General features: G+C 42.9%; 8 protein-coding genes and 1 non-coding gene across 9 annotated transcripts; 3 read left to right on the top strand and 6 right to left on the bottom strand.

Moving 5' to 3' along the window:
* Nucleotides 1-13: 13 nt before the first annotated feature.
* K450DRAFT_t109 lies at nt 14-85 on the bottom strand. The gene has a single exon. It is a non-coding gene; the product is annotated as a tRNA-Glu (tRNA).
* A 2565-nt stretch (nt 86-2650) lies between these two features.
* Nucleotides 2651-3215, top strand: K450DRAFT_263042 (uncharacterized protein). The gene has a single exon (XM_051592577.1). The coding sequence runs from the start codon at nt 2684-2686 to the stop codon at nt 3044-3046; it is 363 nt and encodes a 120-aa protein (XP_051440183.1). The 5' UTR covers nt 2651-2683; the 3' UTR covers nt 3047-3215.
* Nucleotides 3216-3260: 45 nt separating this feature from the next.
* Nucleotides 3261-5951, bottom strand: K450DRAFT_284571 (uncharacterized protein). Its single transcript, XM_051593510.1, has 4 exons — nt 5728-5951; nt 3919-5568; nt 3608-3840; nt 3261-3533 (listed from the first exon to the last, which is right to left on the bottom strand). The coding sequence occupies exons 1-4, from the start codon at nt 5809-5811 to the stop codon at nt 3350-3352; spliced, it is 2151 nt and encodes a 716-aa protein (XP_051440182.1). The 5' UTR covers nt 5812-5951; the 3' UTR covers nt 3261-3349.
* Nucleotides 5952-9047: 3096 nt separating this feature from the next.
* K450DRAFT_263038 (uncharacterized protein) lies at nt 9048-9516 on the bottom strand. Its single transcript, XM_051592576.1, has one exon. It carries the CDS (start codon nt 9430-9432, stop codon nt 9142-9144), a length of 291 nt encoding a protein of 96 aa, XP_051440181.1. The 5' UTR covers nt 9433-9516; the 3' UTR covers nt 9048-9141.
* Nucleotides 9191-10963, bottom strand: K450DRAFT_263037 (uncharacterized protein). Its single transcript, XM_051592575.1, has 3 exons — nt 10237-10963; nt 9672-10166; nt 9191-9577 (listed from the first exon to the last, which is right to left on the bottom strand). Exons 1-3 carry the CDS (start codon nt 10856-10858, stop codon nt 9429-9431), a joined length of 1266 nt encoding a protein of 421 aa, XP_051440180.1. The 5' UTR covers nt 10859-10963; the 3' UTR covers nt 9191-9428.
* A 2196-nt stretch (nt 10964-13159) lies between these two features.
* K450DRAFT_263035 (uncharacterized protein) lies at nt 13160-14255 on the top strand. Its single transcript, XM_051592574.1, has one exon. The coding sequence runs from the start codon at nt 13566-13568 to the stop codon at nt 14043-14045; it is 480 nt and encodes a 159-aa protein (XP_051440179.1). The 5' UTR covers nt 13160-13565; the 3' UTR covers nt 14046-14255.
* Nucleotides 14256-15011: 756 nt separating this feature from the next.
* K450DRAFT_263034 (uncharacterized protein) lies at nt 15012-15420 on the top strand. The gene is made up of 3 exons (XM_051592573.1): nt 15012-15048; nt 15114-15244; nt 15316-15420. Exons 1-3 carry the CDS (start codon nt 15042-15044, stop codon nt 15385-15387), a joined length of 210 nt encoding a protein of 69 aa, XP_051440178.1. The 5' UTR covers nt 15012-15041; the 3' UTR covers nt 15388-15420.
* On the bottom strand, nt 15028-17069 carry K450DRAFT_263031 (uncharacterized protein). The gene is made up of 6 exons (XM_051592572.1): nt 17023-17069; nt 16912-16951; nt 16819-16831; nt 15945-16750; nt 15735-15868; nt 15028-15656 (listed from the first exon to the last, which is right to left on the bottom strand). Exons 1-6 carry the CDS (start codon nt 17033-17035, stop codon nt 15526-15528), a joined length of 1137 nt encoding a protein of 378 aa, XP_051440177.1. The 5' UTR covers nt 17036-17069; the 3' UTR covers nt 15028-15525.
* A 931-nt stretch (nt 17070-18000) lies between these two features.
* Nucleotides 18001-20381, bottom strand: K450DRAFT_263026 (uncharacterized protein). The gene is made up of 6 exons (XM_051592571.1): nt 19941-20381; nt 19560-19847; nt 19390-19486; nt 19173-19304; nt 18193-19086; nt 18001-18073 (listed from the first exon to the last, which is right to left on the bottom strand). Exons 1-6 carry the CDS (start codon nt 20289-20291, stop codon nt 18051-18053), a joined length of 1785 nt encoding a protein of 594 aa, XP_051440176.1. The 5' UTR covers nt 20292-20381; the 3' UTR covers nt 18001-18050.
* Between the last annotated feature and the right edge of the window lie 167 nt (nt 20382-20548).

Raw genomic sequence — 20548 nt, 5'->3', positions numbered from 1 at the left:
AATGCAAAAAAATCTCCGAATCGGGGAATCGAACCCCGGCCGACCCGGTGAGAGCGGGTAATCCTGACCACTGGACCAATTCGGATTTTCTTGAAGTGGTACAGAATTTAAAAATCACAAGCCTACAACTATTTCAAAGTCTGCAAAAGGAGACGAAAAATAGTACAGAAATGCACAAATACTTAGCAGATGTACAAAATGGAATACGTCCACCAATTTTACCTAATGTAGATGAGCTAAACAATAGAAAAAATTCAGTATAAGAGTTCTGGAAGGGTCTTCACGAGGAAATCCAGAAGCAATTGATGCCTGCCAGGAGCAAGAACTACTATATTACATAATCATATTTCAATAAAGAAAATTGATAGTACAGTCATAAATCCACTATAGAGGTGTTCTATTTTTCTGTGTGAAGGGTTGTCTGGAGATGATCGTCTACCATCCCAGGCATACTTGATAAACGGGTGGAGAATCATTCAAATGACGTTACAGATATTCTGACAGGTCCTATGCAAATTAATCATTTTTCTACCTACTATTCTATCTAAAAAACTTGGCTGTTTTAAGTAGCCAGACATCATCCAAAGAGGATTGGACGCTGACTACCGAGCTACCATATGCGGATGAGAGCGTGGTGTGAGTGGGACCATATCACGAAACACTTAGTAGTTACAATAATATACAGACGAGGGGTGTAACAAGTATGAAATCGAATGGTAACATAGGGCAGACAGAATTGATAAAACTGAAATCGTCCTGTAAGAAGCTTAACTTAGGTTGCAAAGTGACACTGGAGTTCTACCAGAGGCGAACCATAGAACTTCCAACTGACACCACACTTATGAACATGCCAGTACCTATGTGTGAGAATGAGACTTGACTGGTTGGTTAGCAAGAAGATTCTACCACACGTCTGCTAATCGGCTTATTTCTTCCATTCAGGATTGCACAACTGGCATTGTGGATTCTTTGATTGCAGACTTTAAAAAAATTTCACGTGAGATCATGCTTTGAACTGAAAAAGCAACTGTGTTCCATGTTGAGAGACATTTGTAGAGGGATTATCTCATCATTGTTCACTTTGATTTGAAGTGTTAACTTTTCAAAGTTTAAGTGGACTGGTGGATATCAACCACAATTGGTGGGGAGAATTTCTGGCAATGCAAAAAGAGGAGACAAAGGCTGCACAACATTGATGTTACTGTGAGTTTTCTCATTTGAATTTCACTTGATACTTCTCAATGACTACAATCATGCTGACAGTCAGCGCAGAAGGATCTAAAAACTCGACTTCTCAATTGACAACTCGAAACACGAAGTAATTCTAAAGTGGGAGAGGATGAAATGGAGCCTGATCATTCGCATGACGAATCGGCAAAATATAACACACCTACACTACAGTCTCCATTGCACTCCATGCCGCCTACTCAAACTGCATTCGCAACAAAAACCGGTGCGAGCTCGGTCTCTGTGCAAAGGGACCCCATTAATTCAAGTACCCATCCCCCCAGCTCAGCTTAAATTCGGCGTCCAAAAACTGGTACGATATCCCATCATCATGAGAACGCGAAAATAGACTTCCGCTAGCTTGAAATTATGGAAACGAAGAATTCCTCGGTTACCATGGAACTTCGACAGGTTTCAGAGTAACCAAGGATCTTTCATTTTTCAGCAGTGTACAGAAATGGTAGGTGCCTGCATTGACCAGCTTATGTTTGCCGCTAAAACGTTATTTGACGTCGGACATAAGATGTTATTCAGGTACGCGAGGAGCATAAAGTTAAAATGTGGAACACAGCAAAACGAAAAATGCTTAAGGTAAAGTGTTTCACTTCCGTGGTGGTTGATCACTGAATTTTATGCAGGTGGCGTATTGCTTTCTGATGTACTACTCATAAAATAGCTTTGGCAATTAATTGCGAAACAGACGAGAGATAACAAGATGGCCAGCCGATTTTCCTCGCGACACACAAACGAAGCTGTGGGTGTAGAAATGGAAATGAGGACATTACATCATGACAGAATTAGGAAATTGTTCTTTTTCGACTGAGATTGGATTATATTTTTTGCGGGCGAGGCTTTCCAAAGCATTATAGGAAAATAAAATACAAGCCTGTGGTCCATCCAGCCAAATAAGGTCGACATACCCACTGACATAGCTGGCGGGATCATGGAGTTCATGTACAGGCGATATTGTGAGCGGGGATCAAACACCTCATTTGCAAAAAGTGTTGGTTCAACCAGCTTTGCACAGCTACCGTTAGATTCAAGAGCAGTGAAACTATTAACGTTGCACAGTGATCCAACTTGATTGAGCGAGAAACTAAAATCAAAAATACTATTTTTACCTTGCAAGTGTTTATGAGCATCAATCAGGTACAAGCATTATATGATAAAATGCCAAGGCACATAAGTGGCTCAAAGCATCAATCATGTCACCAAATTGGCGGCTGTGAAAGATGCAAGCTGCTTATAGCAATGCCTGGACGATTACATCACAGCCTTGAACGTCTCTTATTCACCACAGATCACATGTACGTGGTACAAATTGCAAAAAAAAGTTTCTCTGAGCTGCAATAAAACGGTTACTTTACGGTATATAAACCACACACAGTTGGGATTTCCCTTGAAGCTTACTTTTTTGACCCAACAAACTCTCGTTTCAATTACCCGCTCCATTATCATGAAATTGTCAATGACCCTTGCTGTTGCCGCTCTGGCTACTCTCGCTGCTGCCGACGTGACCATCCCTGGATCGTTCGACAGTGCCACCGCTGCTATTGGCGGTGCAATCAATTCAGCAGCCACTGCTATTGGTGGGGATGCCACCTCAGCGGCCTCTGCTATTCAAGGTGAAGCTACTTCAGTGGCATCCGGCGTCGCTGGCGCTGCTACCTCCATCGCATCAAACTTAGCAAGTGATGCTGCATCAGCTACTGCTGGTCTCTCAACCACTATTCCATCGGCCGCCAATACCGTCTCTTACTCATGGATAGCCGTAGGCGTTACTGTCGCCGGCACTGCCATTGCATCTGCTCTTCTTTAATTTAATTATATGCAATAGAGTCGTATATTTATTATTTTATTACATAACTTTTTTAAAAACTTAACCATGTACAGTAGTTGTTCCATTGTATGCCTCAGTGCCCATATTTGTATCTGCCAAGCTTTTGTTCCAGAAGCAGTTTGCCAAACTAAAACTAAAAAAATTGCCCATTCCCAATTCGCATCCAATCGCTTTCAATGCCAAGCCGAGCGCCCATTGTTCCATTAAGACAAGTTTATAGATTAGATAGTGAGGGGAAAATAGATATGGCAGGATAAATGGGTGGAGGAATGCTATTTAAAATTACAGGGAGGGTGGTACAGATGAGGCGATGGGACGAACAACAACGGTGACAAGATTGAAAAAGCACTTGTCACAAACTCTGCACCATTCGCCAGCAGATGGTTCATGTTGACTAGATTGTTCGGTTGGATGGAACAAAAGAATTCGATTTGACGAGTGTTCGTGACAAAATATCTTTCCACACCTACCAGAAAAGAAAATGGTAAATGAGTACACATCCTGCATAACAGAAAATCATGGCTTCCAGTAAGTACGTACCGTCGACAATGGTGCCTTCGACGGAAGAAATTGAATTGAACAGGACAGCGCGATGCAGGAGCGACTTGATCTAAGCGTACAAATTGACATTGATCTACAAGATCATCATCGACCCAGCGTTCATGGGGTACCTTTTTAAACTGCACCTTCCATTGTTCAAAGCTAAGGTGTAGGACGTATTGATGATGCTGAGCTAAAGCTCGTTTGGAAGACAAGGAAGGGTCGGCGGAATTCTGCTTGAAAAGAATGGCAAGGGCGACATAATTAACACAAAAGGATCTCATGGATGAAAGGCAGATTAAAGTACTTACGTTTAGGAGACTGGTCTCCATAGACGAAGCAGTGCCTCCAATGATCATAGAATGGCCAGCATCCGGTGAATCGTAGGCATGAATGATAGAGCCAGTACCAACCCCACCGCCAATGAAGCGACCAACTTCCCATCGAAGACGAGCAATCAGTTCTTCCTTCTTAGTCAGTCCTAATATGTTGCTAACGGTCACTTCGTCGCCTAGGTTCCGTAATGCATCATATTGATCAAGTTCATTTCTGCGTAATCGTTGGTTATTGAGATCAATTTTTCTGTCAATGTCAATCATCATGTAGTCCAGATCGTTGATCATTTGTCGTTGTAAAGCAAGGGCTCGATGGCATTGTTCGATCTGGTTGTTGTACGAATATTCTGTTTGCTCTAGTTGCTCTTCCAGCGCTGATTTCAGAAGAAATAACTCTCTCATCTGTCGTTCCACTTTTAAAAGTTCCGTGGAAAGGCTCTCAAGTTCTTCTGACTGATGAATGCACTGAGTCATCACTTCGACAAAATCATTCTGCCACATCTTCTCTTCGAGGTGATGGGGACTAACGGATCTTGCCATTTCTTCCATGCGGGACGTTATGAGACTGTTGGTTGTGAGCAATAAAGTAGTCATGTTGGGGCTGGCCGGTAGCGACTGATAAATGGTATCGTCATTGTCTTGTTCGTCATCGTTTTCATCATTGTAGCTTTGTATATCGCGGTAACCGCTATCACCAATGTGTCGGCCTTGAATGTCACAAATGCGAGGTGACAGAAAATGATGATCTATACTTGAATCTGAAAGGAGTTGGCTGTCTTGAGCCAAGCTAATATCAGTGGAGGAGGAGGAAACAAAGGTATCGAGCGACGGAGTTTGTTGGTGTGAAAAGAAGCTGCCGTCACTACGAACTCGATGGTGTCGGTGAAAGTTCTGGTTAATTGGCTCAACTTGATAGGTGTTGGATATGCTCAACCGTCTGCCCTGTTGAATACGATCTCGTTGAGAGATCTCCATCAGTTTTTGACGTTGCTTCCTATCATCAACAAATACTTTTTCCTGGATTTGTAGTTCTTCGATTTGCATTTGCTGGAGTTCTCTGGTAATTTGTGTAATTTGGTCTCGTACGCTAGAAAATTCATCGTCGATATCCAAGCTCGCACTTGTATGCTGGTCTTCACTGGCCATACCAAGTAAAGGTTGTGCCGGTCTCTGGTCCATTTTTTCCTTTATCTTCTTCTGCGAGGAGTCCGTCAGATTTAGCGGACTTGGACGGGTTTTTGGTCTCGTCATTGGCGTCGTCAAATGCGACTGTGTGACAAAGGTGTCCGGCCGCGTATAATTTTCACGAATATTTTCCACCGAGTAAAATCGTCTGGCAGAATGCCGTCTTGATTTAAAATCAGAGTTGTGGTGATCAAAGCTATCAAAAGCTTCGCTTTCAGGATTGGCAATATCCCTATCAAGTTCAGGCATGTATGCGGTGCTCCAAAATGAACGCTGCGAGGTAGTACTATCAAATTTCTGTATCACCATTCCTGTCGATCTTCGGTGTCGCAGCTGCTTTGCTTTTTTATCATTGAGTTCATTTGTCTGTGCGGCGGGCTTGCTTGATTCGTAGTGTAGAGAGGACTGGGAATTGGTATATCGGTGCCTCCAAACATGGCGCTGTAAGTTGCGAGCGGGCAAGAAAAAAAAAAAAAGTTAGTTCCGATGAAAGTATATTGAAAAGCCAGTCGTTCAGATATTGAAAGGCTGACTCTTCTGCGTGGGTCTATTTTCGAGCAAAATGCAAGTAAAGGAGGTAGAATGAACTCAGGCACTCACCATAGGATGTGCAATGTCGACAAGTTCGCTATTTGTCAGCGTATCAGAGGGAGTAGGTGGAGGAGTAAAGTTTAAGTGAGCCATGTCAAAAGAGCATTTAGTGAGAGTTTCAATGAGAGTAAGGGGACCTCAGAAGAGGCATTTCGAATGGGACAAGTTTCAAATGGGAGTCAATGCGGTAAGAGTAACAAGAGAGGAAATTGAGAGTCACCAGGCCACTGCCGATAATGCAAAGCGTATTAAAAAAATAAAAAAGGCTGGGCTTCGCAGTTTGGCCAAGTTGGTGCATGAACGGTCACAAATTTCACTCCTTTTTCCATCCTACTTTCTTTTAAGTTCGAAGATTAAAGCAAGGGTTCATACTTGGAAGCAGGGATATCTCCTATTTCAGAGGAGGAAAGCAATCAAAGTCAAAGGAAGGATAGCTTATGCAAAGTATAGAGTAGTTTTCTCGGGCGAAAGATGGCCATTGGAAAAGCAAAGCATTACATTGACAGACAAGCTTCAAATTCGAATTATCCATTTTGTTAAAAAAGACTTTTTATTTCGAATGTCTGGATATCTAGGATGGCAGACTTTTTTATATTAATATTTTTATGACGTTAATCCTTAACGCCTAAACCAAATATCTATTAACATTTTTTGAAAGATGTCAATGGACCGTGCTGCCAGTTACCTTATTGGTTGTTCTCCAAATTGTATGTGAGGGATGGGGACCATTTACAAAAATAGCCCAGCAATTTTATGACATAGCTTTAAAGTGGAGGATATCTGGAGCTAGAGTCCAGAACCAATTTATAAAATGTTGAGCAAATTACGAGATGCGCTTCCCACGCACTGTGTATTTGGCAATCGGAAAACATACATGGTAGCCTTTTGAGCAATAGATCACCCATTTTGACTCATTTACATCGAAAATCCTTGCATACCTGTTTCTTTGGATCACTGAAAATCACAGGAAAATGCTAGTGACGCACTAAGTGCAAATTACTGACAGCTACACTTCATCTTTATGGCAATAATAGCCAATTAAGGTTGAGCTAGCGGCCACGACCAAATCCACGTTCCTGGAGTGTGTAATGGTCGTACGCAAGTTCAAGTCGAGCTCCGTACCACCTACCATGATGAGAATCTACACGCTGTAACCTTGCAATTAAAGTTGTACTAAGAATGCGGATGGGACAGAAGTGTGTCCTCATATTTGCATAAAAAGTCATCACTTTTTCCGATTTCATTGAACGGTATCACGATTGAGAAATAGAGTAAACATTCATAAGATGTCTGACTTGATAGCATATTATGATCCAAGAAGAAAACAACATATCAGATAAAAAATATAACTATTGTAGTATCGGTATCATTTGTCCACAATGATAGAGTTAATGAAAGAAGTGTTCATCGTAAAGCGTTGAATATCTTGTTTATTAGAAATATTTGGCACAAAATGAAGAAACGAATGAACATACGGCAAGCGTATATTTTAATTAAACGGATGAAAATTTCATTGCAATTTGCTCCCAAATCAAATGTCCCAAAAGTACCCTGGATTGAGATAGCGGTAAGTTTCTCGGACTCGGGGACGACTTACCTTCTTACACCTTCAAAAAAAAAAAATGGCAACGCATGGCGAATCCATGCTTGTCAGTCTGCTAGTAATCATTGGCACAGCGTGGCATATACGGTCACTTAGCTGATCGTCAGCAGTCAACATGTTTCGCCTGACACCAGCCTTCACCTTCGACCAAACCTCTTCATTCGGATTTAAGTAGAGCAAATATGGTGGAGGCTACAGGCACTTGTATCCTCGGCCGTCTCAGTTCACGTACCTTAATGGAGCATGTTCTGAGCATTATTCATCAGGAGATAGTATCCTTTCATATCGTACATATCCAGAATATTCATCAAAATACGATAAATCAGCGAGAAAATGATCGGGGCTTGTTCCAAGCCGACCAGCATTGTCTTTGCTTCATTTGTCTTTCTCTTTTTAGATTTGACACAGCTGTGATTTTGTCACAGATATGTCTATCACTCGGTCGAAATTTTTTGCAGCCGGTAGCTTTCTGTTCTTTTTAGGGTCAACCTGCGTTCCGCGATTGTAAAATATGGTGTTGTGTTATCCGAATGCTGGCTTCTGAGAGGGCTGTTTAGCCATCGGCTGAGACGGCTAACTTCTCGTGCTGTATCGGGTTGTATGCCGACATGGATATATCTCAATATGGTTATTGCACTATTCCAAGTTCTTAACAAACGAATGGCCAGAAGTCGTAGCATTGTCTTCTGAGAGACTAATTTTTTTTCGAATGGCAAACAAACTTCATATGCTAAGCATATCGACAAGCATATAGCCAATTTGATCCATTTTTAAATGAAGATAATTCTTTTCCTTTTCTCAAAAGATAGCACTGCTTACATTTTTACCGAAATATTAACCAAAAAAATTTCCGCTGCTTTCTCTGCATTGCTTGTTCATTAAGGTTACTGATATTACGGCCGGCATTGTTTCGTCCGAACTTCTTGTTTACAATGCTAGGCGGAATTGATGATTGGTAGCCCATATTACGCAAGCAATGGGAAAATCAAGTGAGGATAGTGACAATTTCGCTCGGAATAACCTATAATCTGATAAAGATCGCCCAGTTTCTGCTGACCCTCCATACTACTGGGCCTTTTTTTTCCCAGTTTATGGGTTGGATGAGCGGTTTCAGATGTTCAATTCGGTAGAGCGAGATCCGTTAGAATAGTCTACGGACAATGGCTAACCTAGACAAGCATGAATGAAGCCACCATGGCGTAAAATGGTTCGCTTTCTGTAACACATAAACGGCTTTGTAGCGCAATCCTAATGGGAATTTTTTTCTCATCAATAAAGCTGACATACCAAAACACATTCCCAGATAAAGAGAAGCATAGAATTCGGGTTGTGGATGGAGTCTCGTACCGTCACATCTAGCCTGACGACGGGTGTTACCATAATCCAAAAAACAACGTTGCACTAAGGTCCAGTGAAAATATCAGATTGATCAAGATGAAAGCAAATACTAGGCTAAGCATATCACAGACATGGACAATGCTATCGAACCTTTCATACTTTGTTCTTCTGGTAAATGAATTGGGCACGATATCGAACCACCCATATTTTATTTGGATACCTCGGGTATTGCTTAGCCCTTCCGAGCCGGGATTCAAAACCTGGGCTTCCACATTGCAAAATGGGGAATATTGACCCCGTGAGGACAATTTCGATATAGAAGCATGCTGGGTTACGTACGGAAAGGGCAAAAACGGTTTTTGGTATATAAAGTTTTTTAGGTGGTTTTATGTAGAATCTTTCTTACTTGTAGAAAATAAAAGAAGAGGGAAATCAGCAACGATGGATGTAAAAATTTAGAAAAAAAAAAAGAGAGAGAGGTGTTAAGAAATCAAGCAAAAAACAGTATATATATTAAATAAATTGAAAATGACGACGTTGGCGCTTGAGTGAGTAACATGGGGGGTATTGAAGGCCAGGCTATAGCCCTCACCCTTCTCTGAAATGGCCCTCAAAGCAGAAGCCCAAAAAAGACAAAAATGAGCTGCAGATATCAGCTGCTTGCCCTCATTTTTTTTTTGTTCCTTGCGCATTAAAAAAGAAACCACGAGGCTCCGAATAACATACATACACACGGGCATGAGAGAACAGACACAATAGACTTTTTTTTTCATTCCATAGTACGAGCCATTTCGCCCCCAGATGTGCTGTTAGGTGAATGAGTTCTTGAGAGACTTGGAGGAGGAGTAAGTGGATAGATAGGAAAGTTGTTTGGCGCATAATTCATGGTCTGACCAAAAGTTCGCCTTGACAATTGATCTATAAGCAAGGGAAAGGTCAGATTATGTCAGGACGGGACTAGGCCCGCCCCCCGGCGCGCCATGCATCCCCAAAGTTGGGCGAAACCACTTACCCATGAGACTTGGCATGCCATTCACAGTTGCTTGCCAATCCATATCATTGCTTGCATAGCCATAAGCAGCATTGTTGGATGCAAGTGGGGAATTGGGTCGAGGTAAAAAGTTTGTTTTGAGGTCCACTGAGGATGGGTTAGAAGGTGGAGGTGTGGTTGGGGTTAAAAGGGAATGATGATGTTGATGAAGTTGATGTGGTGGAAGCGATTCTTCCTTGTCTATTGAATTCTTGCTTTCTTGCATAAGATATGATATTCCTGATCGTGGTGGTGAAGACGGCTCAGTTTTGGATGATTTGGGCAAATTAGAGCTCTGAGAGGCTGAGATCATCAAGCGTGTCAACGGTGGCGGAGAAAACGCTGTATTACCGGACGGTGGAGTGTTACCACTGGCGGTACTATTAGGTGGTGACACATATCTTGCCGACAAAGATGTAGGTAAGGTGTCTGTTTGTATTGTTTGTCTTCGTGGTGATGAAGTACTGGAAGATCGTCCTGTGGAAAAGGAGGGCTTAAGTAAGTCATCATCATCATTTGACCCAAGGGGGGGCTTTCGTAAACATACCTTTCATACTCTCATAAGCAGCGCGCAATTCCGCTTGCTCTTTCGCCACTGATATGCCTTGTACCGAATGCCGATGCTGCCTAACCGGTTGTTGCATATTGGCAGCAGCAGTCGCCTCTTCACTGTATTGAACGGTGGATGAACTTTGTGACAGTGGACTCGGCGTAAAAGCGGTCATTAGTTTTTCAATGCGACGTAACCGATCTTCAATTCGATCCATAGCTTCTGTTTCATTAGGTGCCGTAACAGTAGGGGGACCCATAGAGCGTCGTCGTCGTTCAGAGTTATTCACGCACTCGTGACCATTTGCAAGACAAAATCCACACGGAGACCCGCCATCACATTTTGTCTTTCTCCGCCGACAAGTTTCGCAAGCCGAACCCGAACTAAGGCGCCTCGCAGAGCTCGTTGTGAAAACACTTCTAGGATGTTCGGAAACAACACTGTAGATGCAATCCATATTGGAATCTGTGCAATGGCTACATGGTCTCTGGCCATTACAGATGCGATTTCTGCGTTTGCATGGTTCACATTTGCGAAAAGATGAACATCGTTCGACCAAAGAGTTGCGAGATTGGGGCAGGCTCGATAATTTCCTGTTTGAAGGTGGGCTTGGAGGCATTAACGTATCCTTTTCAAAGGGAAGGGGTGGAGAGGGATGGAAGAAGGGGAGGAGTTAAAAAAGCAGAAGAGACAGGGAAGAAGAAAAAGGGTCCACCACAGATGTTCTAAGCCGTTGTATTGTATGCGTGTTTCTTTCACTCCTTGAACAAGAGTAAGAAACGGCTTGTGGATGAAAAAAAAAATAGAAGAAGAAAGCAAAAAAAAAATAACTACAGTGGCGCTAAGAGGGAAAAAAAATCAAAAGGAATGGAAAAAAATAATAATGTATAAAATTTTAAGATAGACAAGTAACGTGATTGAATGACCCAAAGGGAAAGAAGAGAGGTGAACAATGGGGATACAAGCAGCAAGAAGTTTATTACCAAGCCAATATTATTAGAAAGCAGAGCAAAGAAGAGCAATAAGAAAGTGGGGGCATTGGTAGACGATCGCATTTGCACCAATAAAAGCTGCAAGCTGAGTGGACTCCAGCCGCTGCCTTGCTCCGCCTATTGGGAAACTGTGTTCCTTTGGCAAAGGAAAAAAAAAAAAGGTAATGTGAACCAGCGCCATTCGGAGGTCATGGGATAACCAGTACCTCTTTTTTTTTTAACCCCGCACTATTGCTCAGTGCTACCGGGAAGATGTGCTACGGTACAATGGACCTCGCGTCGCCCTTGTATGGTCATGTTCTACCTCAATTTCCACCCCGCAATCATTCGGACGTTCCTCGGGACGTCTCCGAAACCATGGTGATCGAGCTGGGAATATGGCAAGGCAAGGCAGACCAGGGCTCGGAGAAAGACCAAGCAATTTGCGGGCTCGGCGTGGACCCATGATCGTTGATGTTTATTCTACTCGGAAGGCGACAAACATTTCAGAAGGAAGAGGCGCAATCATAGCGATATAATATTTTGTTACTCAGAAACAGAAGCAGAAGTAGCTAGAATGAAATGTGAAGGGGAAGAGAGTCCGACCGATCCAACGTTTCACACGCTCACATCCATGAAGAAAAACTCCACTTCCAAACCGACACATATAAGTGCGCGTGGCCACATCTCCTAATAGGCTATGCAGGGACATTTTGCAACTCCATTGAACGCTATACAATCTCCGTGATAACAGGAGGCGCATGAACAGCCTTGAGCGATTTTTGTCGGCGGGATAGCCGACCCGACAACAAGACATTTAAGAATGTCATTGGCTAATCGCCCCCAGATAAAAAAAAAAAAAAAAAGATAACAATGTGCGACCTGCGCAGATCAAAGACCAAAAAATCGTTGAACCTGTTTGCGCAGCCTATTATCGGATGAGTAAAGCGAAGCTTGTACTTCAAGGCAATGAAGTAAAATGGTAAGTGAGATGATTTCATATCACTAGTAGCTTAAAATTTGATGGCCAAGGGAAAACTTGAGCTTTAAGGTTATCAACTCAACTTATTGGGTTGAAGTACCGCTAAACGGGGGATTCATATTCCGTTGTTTTATTGCAACATGGGCATTTTTATTATGATGGATAACCAAAAACGTAACAAAGCCTAACAGTGCCTCCCGTGGAAAGCCTAAACTTCCATACTGAAACGTACTGCCGTTGGGTTTCCTGTAGCACCCTTCATAATATTTTGTTTCGAGATATGCGATGCATAGTGTTTTCATAATAAGACGAGAATTTTCTTTTTTAAAAAAAAAGAATGTCAGTTTATGAGGTCCGCAATAAGTGTTAAACCAAGGACAAGCAAACCAGGTTTGGATCGGCCAAGGTTCTTTTTGGCTGGTGCTCCTGAAAAAACTGGATTGAGACCAAAGGACCCGGTCGTCAATTTGTTTATAGTCACTAAACAGAAACGAACTTGTTTCGGCTGCCGTTTGGTTTCTTGCCCCAATGGATAGATACGTCCGGCGTGCGTAACTTGCCATTTGGATTCGTCCAACCGAACCTTCATGTCAGCTTAAAGTGACGTACGTGCTTTTAGAAGCACAAGGGTCCGACCGCTGCACTTTTTTCAACGCCACCTTGGCGTTTTGATGACCAAATGTAATAAAACGGCATTTTGTCTGTCAACCAAATGCATTATTCCCAAAAAGAAACGACCCAAGCGTTATTTCCGTCTGGTCGGTAAGCTCAATGCTGTGGCTTAGATCTTCAGCCAAGCTTGTCGTCGTTTCCCGAGGATTCCACCAGCCCTTGCGTAGGACGGCCACACTGATCCCTTTAACCATTATGCTATAGCGAATAGCTAAAATTTTTGGGTGGACCAGTCATGAAGGTTGGTAACTTTTTTTTTTTTTTGAGATGATAAGTAGATTGCCCCATCGCCATTGTGAAAGGATGACCAAATAAAACTTGTTATCAATTGAATATCATATGAATTAGATAATGATAGAACGAATTGACGAGAAGTGGTTACCAAGCAAGGCAGTACGCATCATTCTTGTCACAAATGGGATGTACAACGAAGAGAACAAGCGACATGATAGCCATATGCATATGACGAGATTGTGGTTCCGACGTTTAACAACGCGTCCTTTGAAGCAGGCAATGTTGATGCCAGAAAAGAATTTGGGGTCTGAGTCCCTATTCAAGTAATCGCCACGTACGTTCAGCAGTATGTCATGTTCAACAGTTCCTCGATTCAGAGTCAAAGCTGCCATGCAGACAGGAACTTCGTCAAATTTTCACATGCGATCGCTTTAACTTGACCATATACGGCAAGCGGAACGAGGAAGATGCAAGGTCATCACGAATTACCAATCGACAGGATTCCAGGAGCCGTACCGTACCGACAAAGAACACTCGTTTTTTTTTTTTGGAAGAAAAAAAAATCTGCCATTCTGGTATATAAAGGTCAAGGTCTCTCATGCAAAGTATTTTCATTATCATCAACACACACATCAATCCAAACCATGAAGTTCAACCTCGCTCTCGTCTCTGTTCTCATCGCCTCTGCCATGGCTGCTCCTATGCCTGACGCAACCGAAGCTCCCACTGCTACCAATGGCCCTGTCATCGTTAACGGCTTTGCCATGCCTTCAGCTTCAGCAACTGATTTTGCTCCCGCTCCCAATGTTACCGCCATTGGTAGCATCACTATCGTTGGCACTCCTACCCACTCTGCTGGGTTCCACCTCGCTCCAAGCTCCAAGAACTATCTTACTGCTGCTACCATTGGGTTGCTCATTCCTGCCTCAGCCTCCCTCTTCTTATAAGCATAAGAGAATGGCACACCATTTTGTTATTCCAACCCACTTAGACTACATATTACTATCCTTTATTGACCTATTCCCACATAACTAACTAGCTACCTTACCTATGCGACCCCATATTTTTTGAATGTTTTACCATCTCCTCTCAATGTATAAATTGTTTTTTCTTTCAATTGCTTGAAATACAATCTCTAAATCTCACTTATGACAAAATTTACGATTTTACATGCGTTGATAATTTGAAATTCAATGTAAATGAGGGTCGATGGACATATTTTTGATCGTATTCAGTGACAAAGCGGACGAGCTCACACCTTTTGTCTATTGTCATATGATATAATGATAGCGTTGAAGAGACCAACTTTCATTCTTTCATAAAAAACTCTTGGCTTGTTAAATTTTTAGGGAAAAATGTTTTCAACCGCCATATGACATTTCAACTTACCATATTCATTCACTTACCTTCCCTCATTGAAAGGCCACATTTGCTATGTCTCGTTTTCCTTCATTTTCTCTCCTCTCATTCTTTTGTCATTGTTGCCGTGCGTTGCCACATTATTTTTTTCATATTTACTCCAAGACCTCTCCCTTTTCAAGCTATCCAACCGCTATGTCGTGATCGCTCAATCATATCTTGGCACTTTTGTTCTGTACATGCCAAGACGCTAAGAGTATCCAAGTCCACAAACACTCCTATGTTTCACTTGACCTATATGATAGACACGTCATACAAGGTAGATTTACGGGATGTGCACGAAAATAAATATGATCCAGAATCAACGGCTGTGGAACATTAAAGGGGGGCATTTTTTTGTTTGATATCATTCAAACGAACACCACCTACCGAATGCGGGGGATGCTGTCATGACATCGATGACGTTGGAAGGAAATGGTGTCAGTTTCCTATTTTGGCAACCACCGAAATCGCATAAAAGAAAAGCTTTTTTTCTCCTTGGCTGGTGCACTTCACTCACCTATTTTAGATCTCTCTTATACACTATGGCTAGTAAGTCACCTCAACGCATTGCAAAAAGTTGGATGATATAGTTTATTGATCTGTGCTCGAATCAGTTGCTTGCGCTGTCGTTATCGAAACCCTTCTCGCTTTCATCCTTCCCCCCGTCGCTGTCTTCCTCGTCCGAGGTTGTGGATGCTCACTCGTCATCAACATTCTTCTCACTCTTCTGGGTTGGTTGCCTGGTGTAAGTTCTTTTGAATACTCTCTATATCAAATACACCGGTATTGTTTTCTTAACATTGATCCCCTCTACAGGTTATCCACGCACTTTTGGTTACTTGCGGTCCTCGACCAGGTGATCTTACACCCCGCCGTCGCAGATACTAAATTATAACAAAAAGTAACAGCCCGTACACTTGGTGTACTTGTATTAATATGTATCATGTAATATAAATATATATATATTTCAAGTTGTATATAACGGAGGATCTGGGTGTCTTTACATTGGAGTGAGGGGGGATGTATTTATCGTCCATGCATCAACACATTCTCAGTCTCGCTGGGGATATGGTAAATAATGTACTCTATTTCCTTTCGAAGCTGGTCACAGAATTGATTCAGGGGAAGATCATTGGAGGAATACATGAATGGGTTTTCTGTGCAAACGTATGGTGTCAGCGTACCTGAAGGAATGCACCGTACTTTGAAATGTATTTTCTGGTTCCCTCGCTTACCTATCTGGGCTCCAATGCCTTCAATACCAAACAGCGTGAAAGAGACTAATATTACGGTTGGAATGATCCACCACTTGAGATCAGCTATCAACGTAAATGGGACAGCCAGTAGGTACAGTGCTAAGCCTTGTTTTCTGTACAGTACATGGTTTAGGTCATTGCTTAGCAGCTGCCTTGCCTTGATCGTACACAAGTTCTTTCTTTACTTACAGATGAATGTTGTATGCTCGAGGAATAGGAGTGTTTACAATGCGTTCTAAACTTCCCAAACAATCAATCAAGTTATTGAGATGCGTGGTAATGGTGCCGACAATGTTTCCATCAATCCTGTTGGTATTTTTCATTTGAGCAATGTAAAGACCTATACGAAACACGATTTCCAAAGGCAACGACATATCTGCATCGGCCTCGTCAGGCAAATCTTCATCGCTGACGAATTTGCGAAATAGGACAGGGCGGTGTCCAGTGGCTGGATCGTCAGGGTTATCGCCGGTTTGGTTTGCCAGCGGGCCTTGCGAAGTGGTTTCGGTGCTGGCAAATAGAGCAGCGGCTGGAGACTGAGACGTATCTTCTGCCGCTTGTGGGTATTGTGTTTTGTCGTTGGCGGCAGCAGGTATCCAGTTTGGCGGCAACAAATGATCCAAGTCATAATAATTGCAGCCCATTTCCTTTCTGATATGATGTTTGGTAGCGACTGCAAAAGCCAGCAACAGTTTCATACAGCGCATTTTCTCCAGATGCTCACTCTGCGTTCGCTCTGGGATGGCGCACCACACCAACCTTGCCAGATTTCGAGAATTACTGGTGATCTGTTCCCATATTTGTCTTCCTTCATAAAATCGCGCATACGAGGTGTTAGCTCGAAATGCCAGCAACAGACCAAGTACCACAGACAATGACGGGATCACTGCGTTTGGTAATGATAGCTTGGTGAAACCGAAATGGAGGTATAATACGGCGATCAAGGTGGCAAATAGGCCCATTGTTAACACGCTGGGTAGGATAGAAGGCCACACCTAGAAGAGTAACAACGGTTTAGCGAGTATCCCCTTCTATTTAATTTCGCTATCTCCGCAACACATACCGATCCTCGCCATCTAAAGTGGAGGTCAAACAACAAAAAAATAAATTACGCTGGCTACGTTTCTGAACAGCGTTAGTGAATTTGAAACCGTACCTTAACACGTCGGGGTATTCAGAGAGGAAGTCTAGCCATCCTGCAGGTTTCACTCCTGAGGGTTGATGGTGAGTGGTAATGCCGCAGCGGGATAGAGAAGAAAAAGCTTACTTTGTGGAGGCATGGTGAAAATGCAGGTGAAGAGATGTGCGCAATGAGCAAAATGGCAGGAACCCTTTTTTTCTTTCTTAAGAAAAAAATAATGTGCGCTAAATGGATTGGCTCAACGGCTCGTGGCGGGCTACCATTGTTGGTTGGGCGTCCATGTGGAATTGACTCTGTCTGCACAAGGATGCAAGTACCTTACTCAGCTCGACTCGATGTTTGAGTGCTGTGGAAACACCATCGCGCACTATCAGTCTTCGTCATTTAAATACAGCATGCTATGGAAAGGCAAACTAATTACTCATGATGTGGTTGTTGCTTTAATGATAAGCAATTCTTTACTTCCAATGCACAGGATATATATTCATGTTGAATTCATGTTGATTACAGGGAAAAAGCCAAAATAGTTATAAAAAAAAAGTACTTAGAAGAAAAGGAAGAAAAGAAAAAGCAGTTATCAAATGGTCATACACAAATTACTACAAAATATGGAAATCATAGAATGAAATGAAAGGCAAGGGTGTGTGTGCGAATGTGGTTTTCACTAAATTACAGTAAATGGTATGTTAGGCGGGGATGGGTACGGAGAGGTTTAACAAATGAGGGGGGTAGATGTAGTGAAAAAGGTGTCCTCATTTCAATAACGAGTTCTGACCTCTACATCACGAGAATTGGCGCTAGCACCTAATACCCCACCGATCCATCCACTAGCTAACTTGAAGACTTTGTTGGAGCCTTTCGTCTTGGCGAACTTAATGGCAACCACTCGTCGACCAGTGTTGTTTGGAACAGAAAACACCTCAATGGTAAACAAGGCACTACCTTCTTTACTCGGTGGGGTGTTAGTAAATTGGGAGGATTCCATCTTTTTGGAGGACTTGCCATTGGAACTGTCGATGGTTCCATGCGTACTGCCAACCGCCGAGCTTGCATAAGACGATTGCATTAGGTTGATATGGCCGAGAGGAAGGGAGAGTCGTTTACGCAATTTGCCAACCCATTTTTGACTACCGTTATCGCTGGATTTATCCAGGCTACTTCGGTTTTCCAAATATCCCTGGTTGTTGACCAAGGTGGGCGATGAAGGGCTGGTAGGAAGACTACTCCTTGGTAAGATGGAAGATGATCCATTTTGCATCTGATCTTGTGAGGACCTGCTCTTCAATGCCAGAATACAGGAAAGTTTATCCTCTTCTTCACAAAAGTAAGTGACGCCCAAAAGTTCGCAAGCAGATCGCACAAGGTTCATCATTTCACGTTCATCTAGACGTTGAATCTCCAAGGATGTGGATTGGGCTAATGCGGGTGAGGTAGGGACGTTACTATCCAAGTTGGAAAATGTGGAACCCGATGAACTGGAAACGGCAGTGGTGGAGGAAAGTCCGTGAACGGCTTGAATGGTAAAATAGTAATGGGTGTCTTTGCTCAACCGAGTAGAAAACTTATTGAGCAACAGACTTGATCCACTCCGCCGAAGAGATCCATAAGCCAGTGCTCCTTCGACTTCATCTTGTCGCTTTCGTAAGGTCAGCTTGCTGAACAAACGGAAAGGAAGACGACTCTCATTGTTACTGGCTGTATCAGTTTGTCGAATGCCTAATCTTCGACACTTTGTACGAATGTCCTGCAAGATATCGGCTCGCAACATCTCTTGGTTTCGTACGTTCTCTTCTAGCTTTGGATGGTGTGGCAATGGTGTCGTAAAATACGTGGTCATATTGATGGGGTGGTATACAATAGTTCGCTTCACTCGGTAGCCACGGTGCTTCTCTTCTTCCAAATCCTTAATATGCTGTCTCCTTGTTCGCTTTTCCATCTCGCTCCGTGAACTAATGCTATCATCCATGTCGGAGAAGTCGTCAAACGCAGAAGTCGGTGAACGAATGATGGGATCAGGAAGTTTTCCATAGTTGTTCAACCATGGATCACCCTTTAGCGCTTGCTTGATCGACATTCTATGTCGACGGTCAATATTGAGACACTTTCGGATTGTGACTTGAAGGTCCGGGCTCAATTGAGAGGGCATAGGAAAGTTGCCATTGAGGACATCTTTTTTGAGCTCTCCGACAGCTGAAGGAGCAGAGAAAAAAAAAACGGGGTATGGGTTGAGAAAAAGGGGGGTGTTGAAATAGATATATCTTAACTGTTTCACTTACTATGCGCATGTGAAAATGGCTCAAATCCAGCCGTCATTCTAAACAAAGATATTCCAAGGCACCAGCAGTCTACTTCGGGACCAGTGTATTTTTGGCCACTGATGATCTCTGGCGAGTAATAAAGCATGGAGCCTAAACAGCAATGTAAGGTCAGATCAGATCAGGTTTGCTTTTGGATCAGAGAACGAAACAACATGGCAGTAAACGAATCACCTACCACAGATAGTTTTAAGTCGTTGCAAACCAAATCGGTTGCCTAGACCAAAGTCAGCCAACTTGACGACGCCATCAGGTCGCAAAAGGACATTAGGGGTCTAAATGTGGAAGGAGGTGAATGAGCAACAAGCAAGCAGTAGAAGGTGATTCATCGGTAGAAAGTATTTTTACCTTGAGATCTCGATGGACGACCCAGCGTGAGTGGCAATAGCTCACAGCTGTGACCATCTGGCGAAAGATAGCACGTGCTTCGGGCTCACTTAAGGACCCACCAGAGCGCTGGAGGTGTTCATCCAGGTTGACACCTGGAATGAATTCCAGAACAAGGAACAGCGACTCTGCTGTTTCGAAGGTTTCGTAAAGTTTGACGACATTTTCATGCGATAGCAGTTCCATCAAAGATATTTCGCGTACAAGTCTAGACATGACTCGATAATCATGCAGACGCTTATCTATGATCTATTTTTTTTTGAGTTTTTTATAGAGGGTAAAGAGGATAGCGTCAGTATGGATTCATTGCTATGGTTCCTTACAAGAAAAAGAAGAGTGTACCTTGATAGCATAGGATTGGCAGGTAACAGTGTGTTTGGCCAGGACAACTCGACTGAACTTGCCGGTTCCCAGTGAGGTTAGGAACTCATAGTCGCCAATACCACGAAGCAGAGCATCCGAGTTGGTGCCTAGTTGAGCAGCAGCAGCAGCTTTTTCTTTAGCTATCTGTTCACGTTTCTTTGCAGCGTCTGAGCGGTGTTTATCATCTGATGCAGGCTGATGTGGTGATTGATTCTGAGATTTCGGTGGTGGTTTTGGAGGAGTTTGGTCAAGGGATGTTTTTGAAATGGTAGTGCTTTGACGCTTCAAAAGTCGACCACGTAGTTGGTCAGTAACGCCTTTCAACGGCATTTGGAGTAAAGAAGAAGGATGAAGAAAGGAAAGGTAAATGAGAAAGCAAAACAAACAAGTACGATCCCAAGCCGAAGTGGGGGGCGGACAAGAGGAGAGAGGAGGCGAGGCTGAGGTAAGGAAAAACTGGTGCTTCGCGTGCTTCAGATGTGTCACAAGGCCGGTTTTTTTTTCTTTTTTTTTCCCTTGTTCATCGAGCAAGACAGTGAAGCATATCTTATGAAGTCGTTGTCTCTACAGTTTGACGATAAAAAAGC

This window comes from Umbelopsis ramanniana, assembly GCF_025399195.1.
Source record: "Umbelopsis ramanniana AG unplaced genomic scaffold K450scaffold_104, whole genome shotgun sequence".
In the NCBI taxonomy this organism is placed as follows: domain Eukaryota; kingdom Fungi; phylum Mucoromycota; class Umbelopsidomycetes; order Umbelopsidales; family Umbelopsidaceae; genus Umbelopsis; species Umbelopsis ramanniana.
The sequence above is the reverse complement of the archived record's forward strand: the minus strand, read 5'-3'. Positions and strand labels throughout refer to the sequence as shown.

What these genes read in the sequence shown, in the direction of transcription:
- K450DRAFT_263042 (XM_051592577.1), top strand. Translation starts at nt 2,684, where the DNA reads ATGAAATTGTCAATGACCCTTGCTGTTGCCGCTCTGGCTACTCTCGCT.
- K450DRAFT_263037 (XM_051592575.1), bottom strand. Translation starts at nt 10,858, where the DNA reads ATGCCTCCAAGCCCACCTTCAAACAGGAAATTATCGAGCCTGCCCCAA. An exon ending in TGCTTATGAGAGTATGAAAG is followed by an intron (nt 10,167 to 10,236) that starts GTATGTTTACGA and finishes CCTTTTCCACAG; the next exon opens with GACGATCTTCCAGTACTTCA. An exon ending in TGGCATGCCAAGTCTCATGG is followed by an intron (nt 9,578 to 9,671) that starts GTAAGTGGTTTC and finishes CCTTGCTTATAG; the next exon opens with ATCAATTGTCAAGGCGAACT.
- K450DRAFT_263026 (XM_051592571.1), bottom strand. Translation starts at nt 20,291, where the DNA reads ATGCCGTTGAAAGGCGTTACTGACCAACTACGTGGTCGACTTTTGAAG. An exon ending in GCCAATCCTATGCTATCAAG is followed by an intron (nt 19,848 to 19,940) that starts GTACACTCTTCT and finishes AAAAAAAAATAG; the next exon opens with ATCATAGATAAGCGTCTGCA. An exon ending in TCGTCCATCGAGATCTCAAG is followed by an intron (nt 19,487 to 19,559) that starts GTAAAAATACTT and finishes TTCCACATTTAG; the next exon opens with ACCCCTAATGTCCTTTTGCG.
- K450DRAFT_263031 (XM_051592572.1), bottom strand. An exon ending in CGAGCATACAACATTCATCT is followed by an intron (nt 15,869 to 15,944) that starts GTAAGTAAAGAA and finishes TGTACTGTACAG; the next exon opens with AAAACAAGGCTTAGCACTGT. An exon ending in AGGCATTGGAGCCCAGATAG is followed by an intron (nt 15,657 to 15,734) that starts GTAAGCGAGGGA and finishes ACGTTTGCACAG; the next exon opens with AAAACCCATTCATGTATTCC.
- K450DRAFT_263034 (XM_051592573.1), top strand. An exon ending in TTCTGGGTTGGTTGCCTGGT is followed by an intron (nt 15,245 to 15,315) that starts GTAAGTTCTTTT and finishes TCCCCTCTACAG; the next exon opens with GTTATCCACGCACTTTTGGT.
- K450DRAFT_284571 (XM_051593510.1), bottom strand. Translation starts at nt 5,811, where the DNA reads ATGGCTCACTTAAACTTTACTCCTCCACCTACTCCCTCTGATACGCTG. An exon ending in TCGACATTGCACATCCTATG is followed by an intron (nt 5,569 to 5,727) that starts GTGAGTGCCTGA and finishes CGCAACTTACAG; the next exon opens with CGCCATGTTTGGAGGCACCG. An exon ending in TGGAGACCAGTCTCCTAAAC is followed by an intron (nt 3,841 to 3,918) that starts GTAAGTACTTTA and finishes CTTTTCAAGCAG; the next exon opens with AATTCCGCCGACCCTTCCTT.
- K450DRAFT_263035 (XM_051592574.1), top strand. Translation starts at nt 13,566, where the DNA reads ATGCAAGGTCATCACGAATTACCAATCGACAGGATTCCAGGAGCCGTA.
- K450DRAFT_263038 (XM_051592576.1), bottom strand. Translation starts at nt 9,432, where the DNA reads ATGAAAAAAAAAGTCTATTGTGTCTGTTCTCTCATGCCCGTGTGTATG.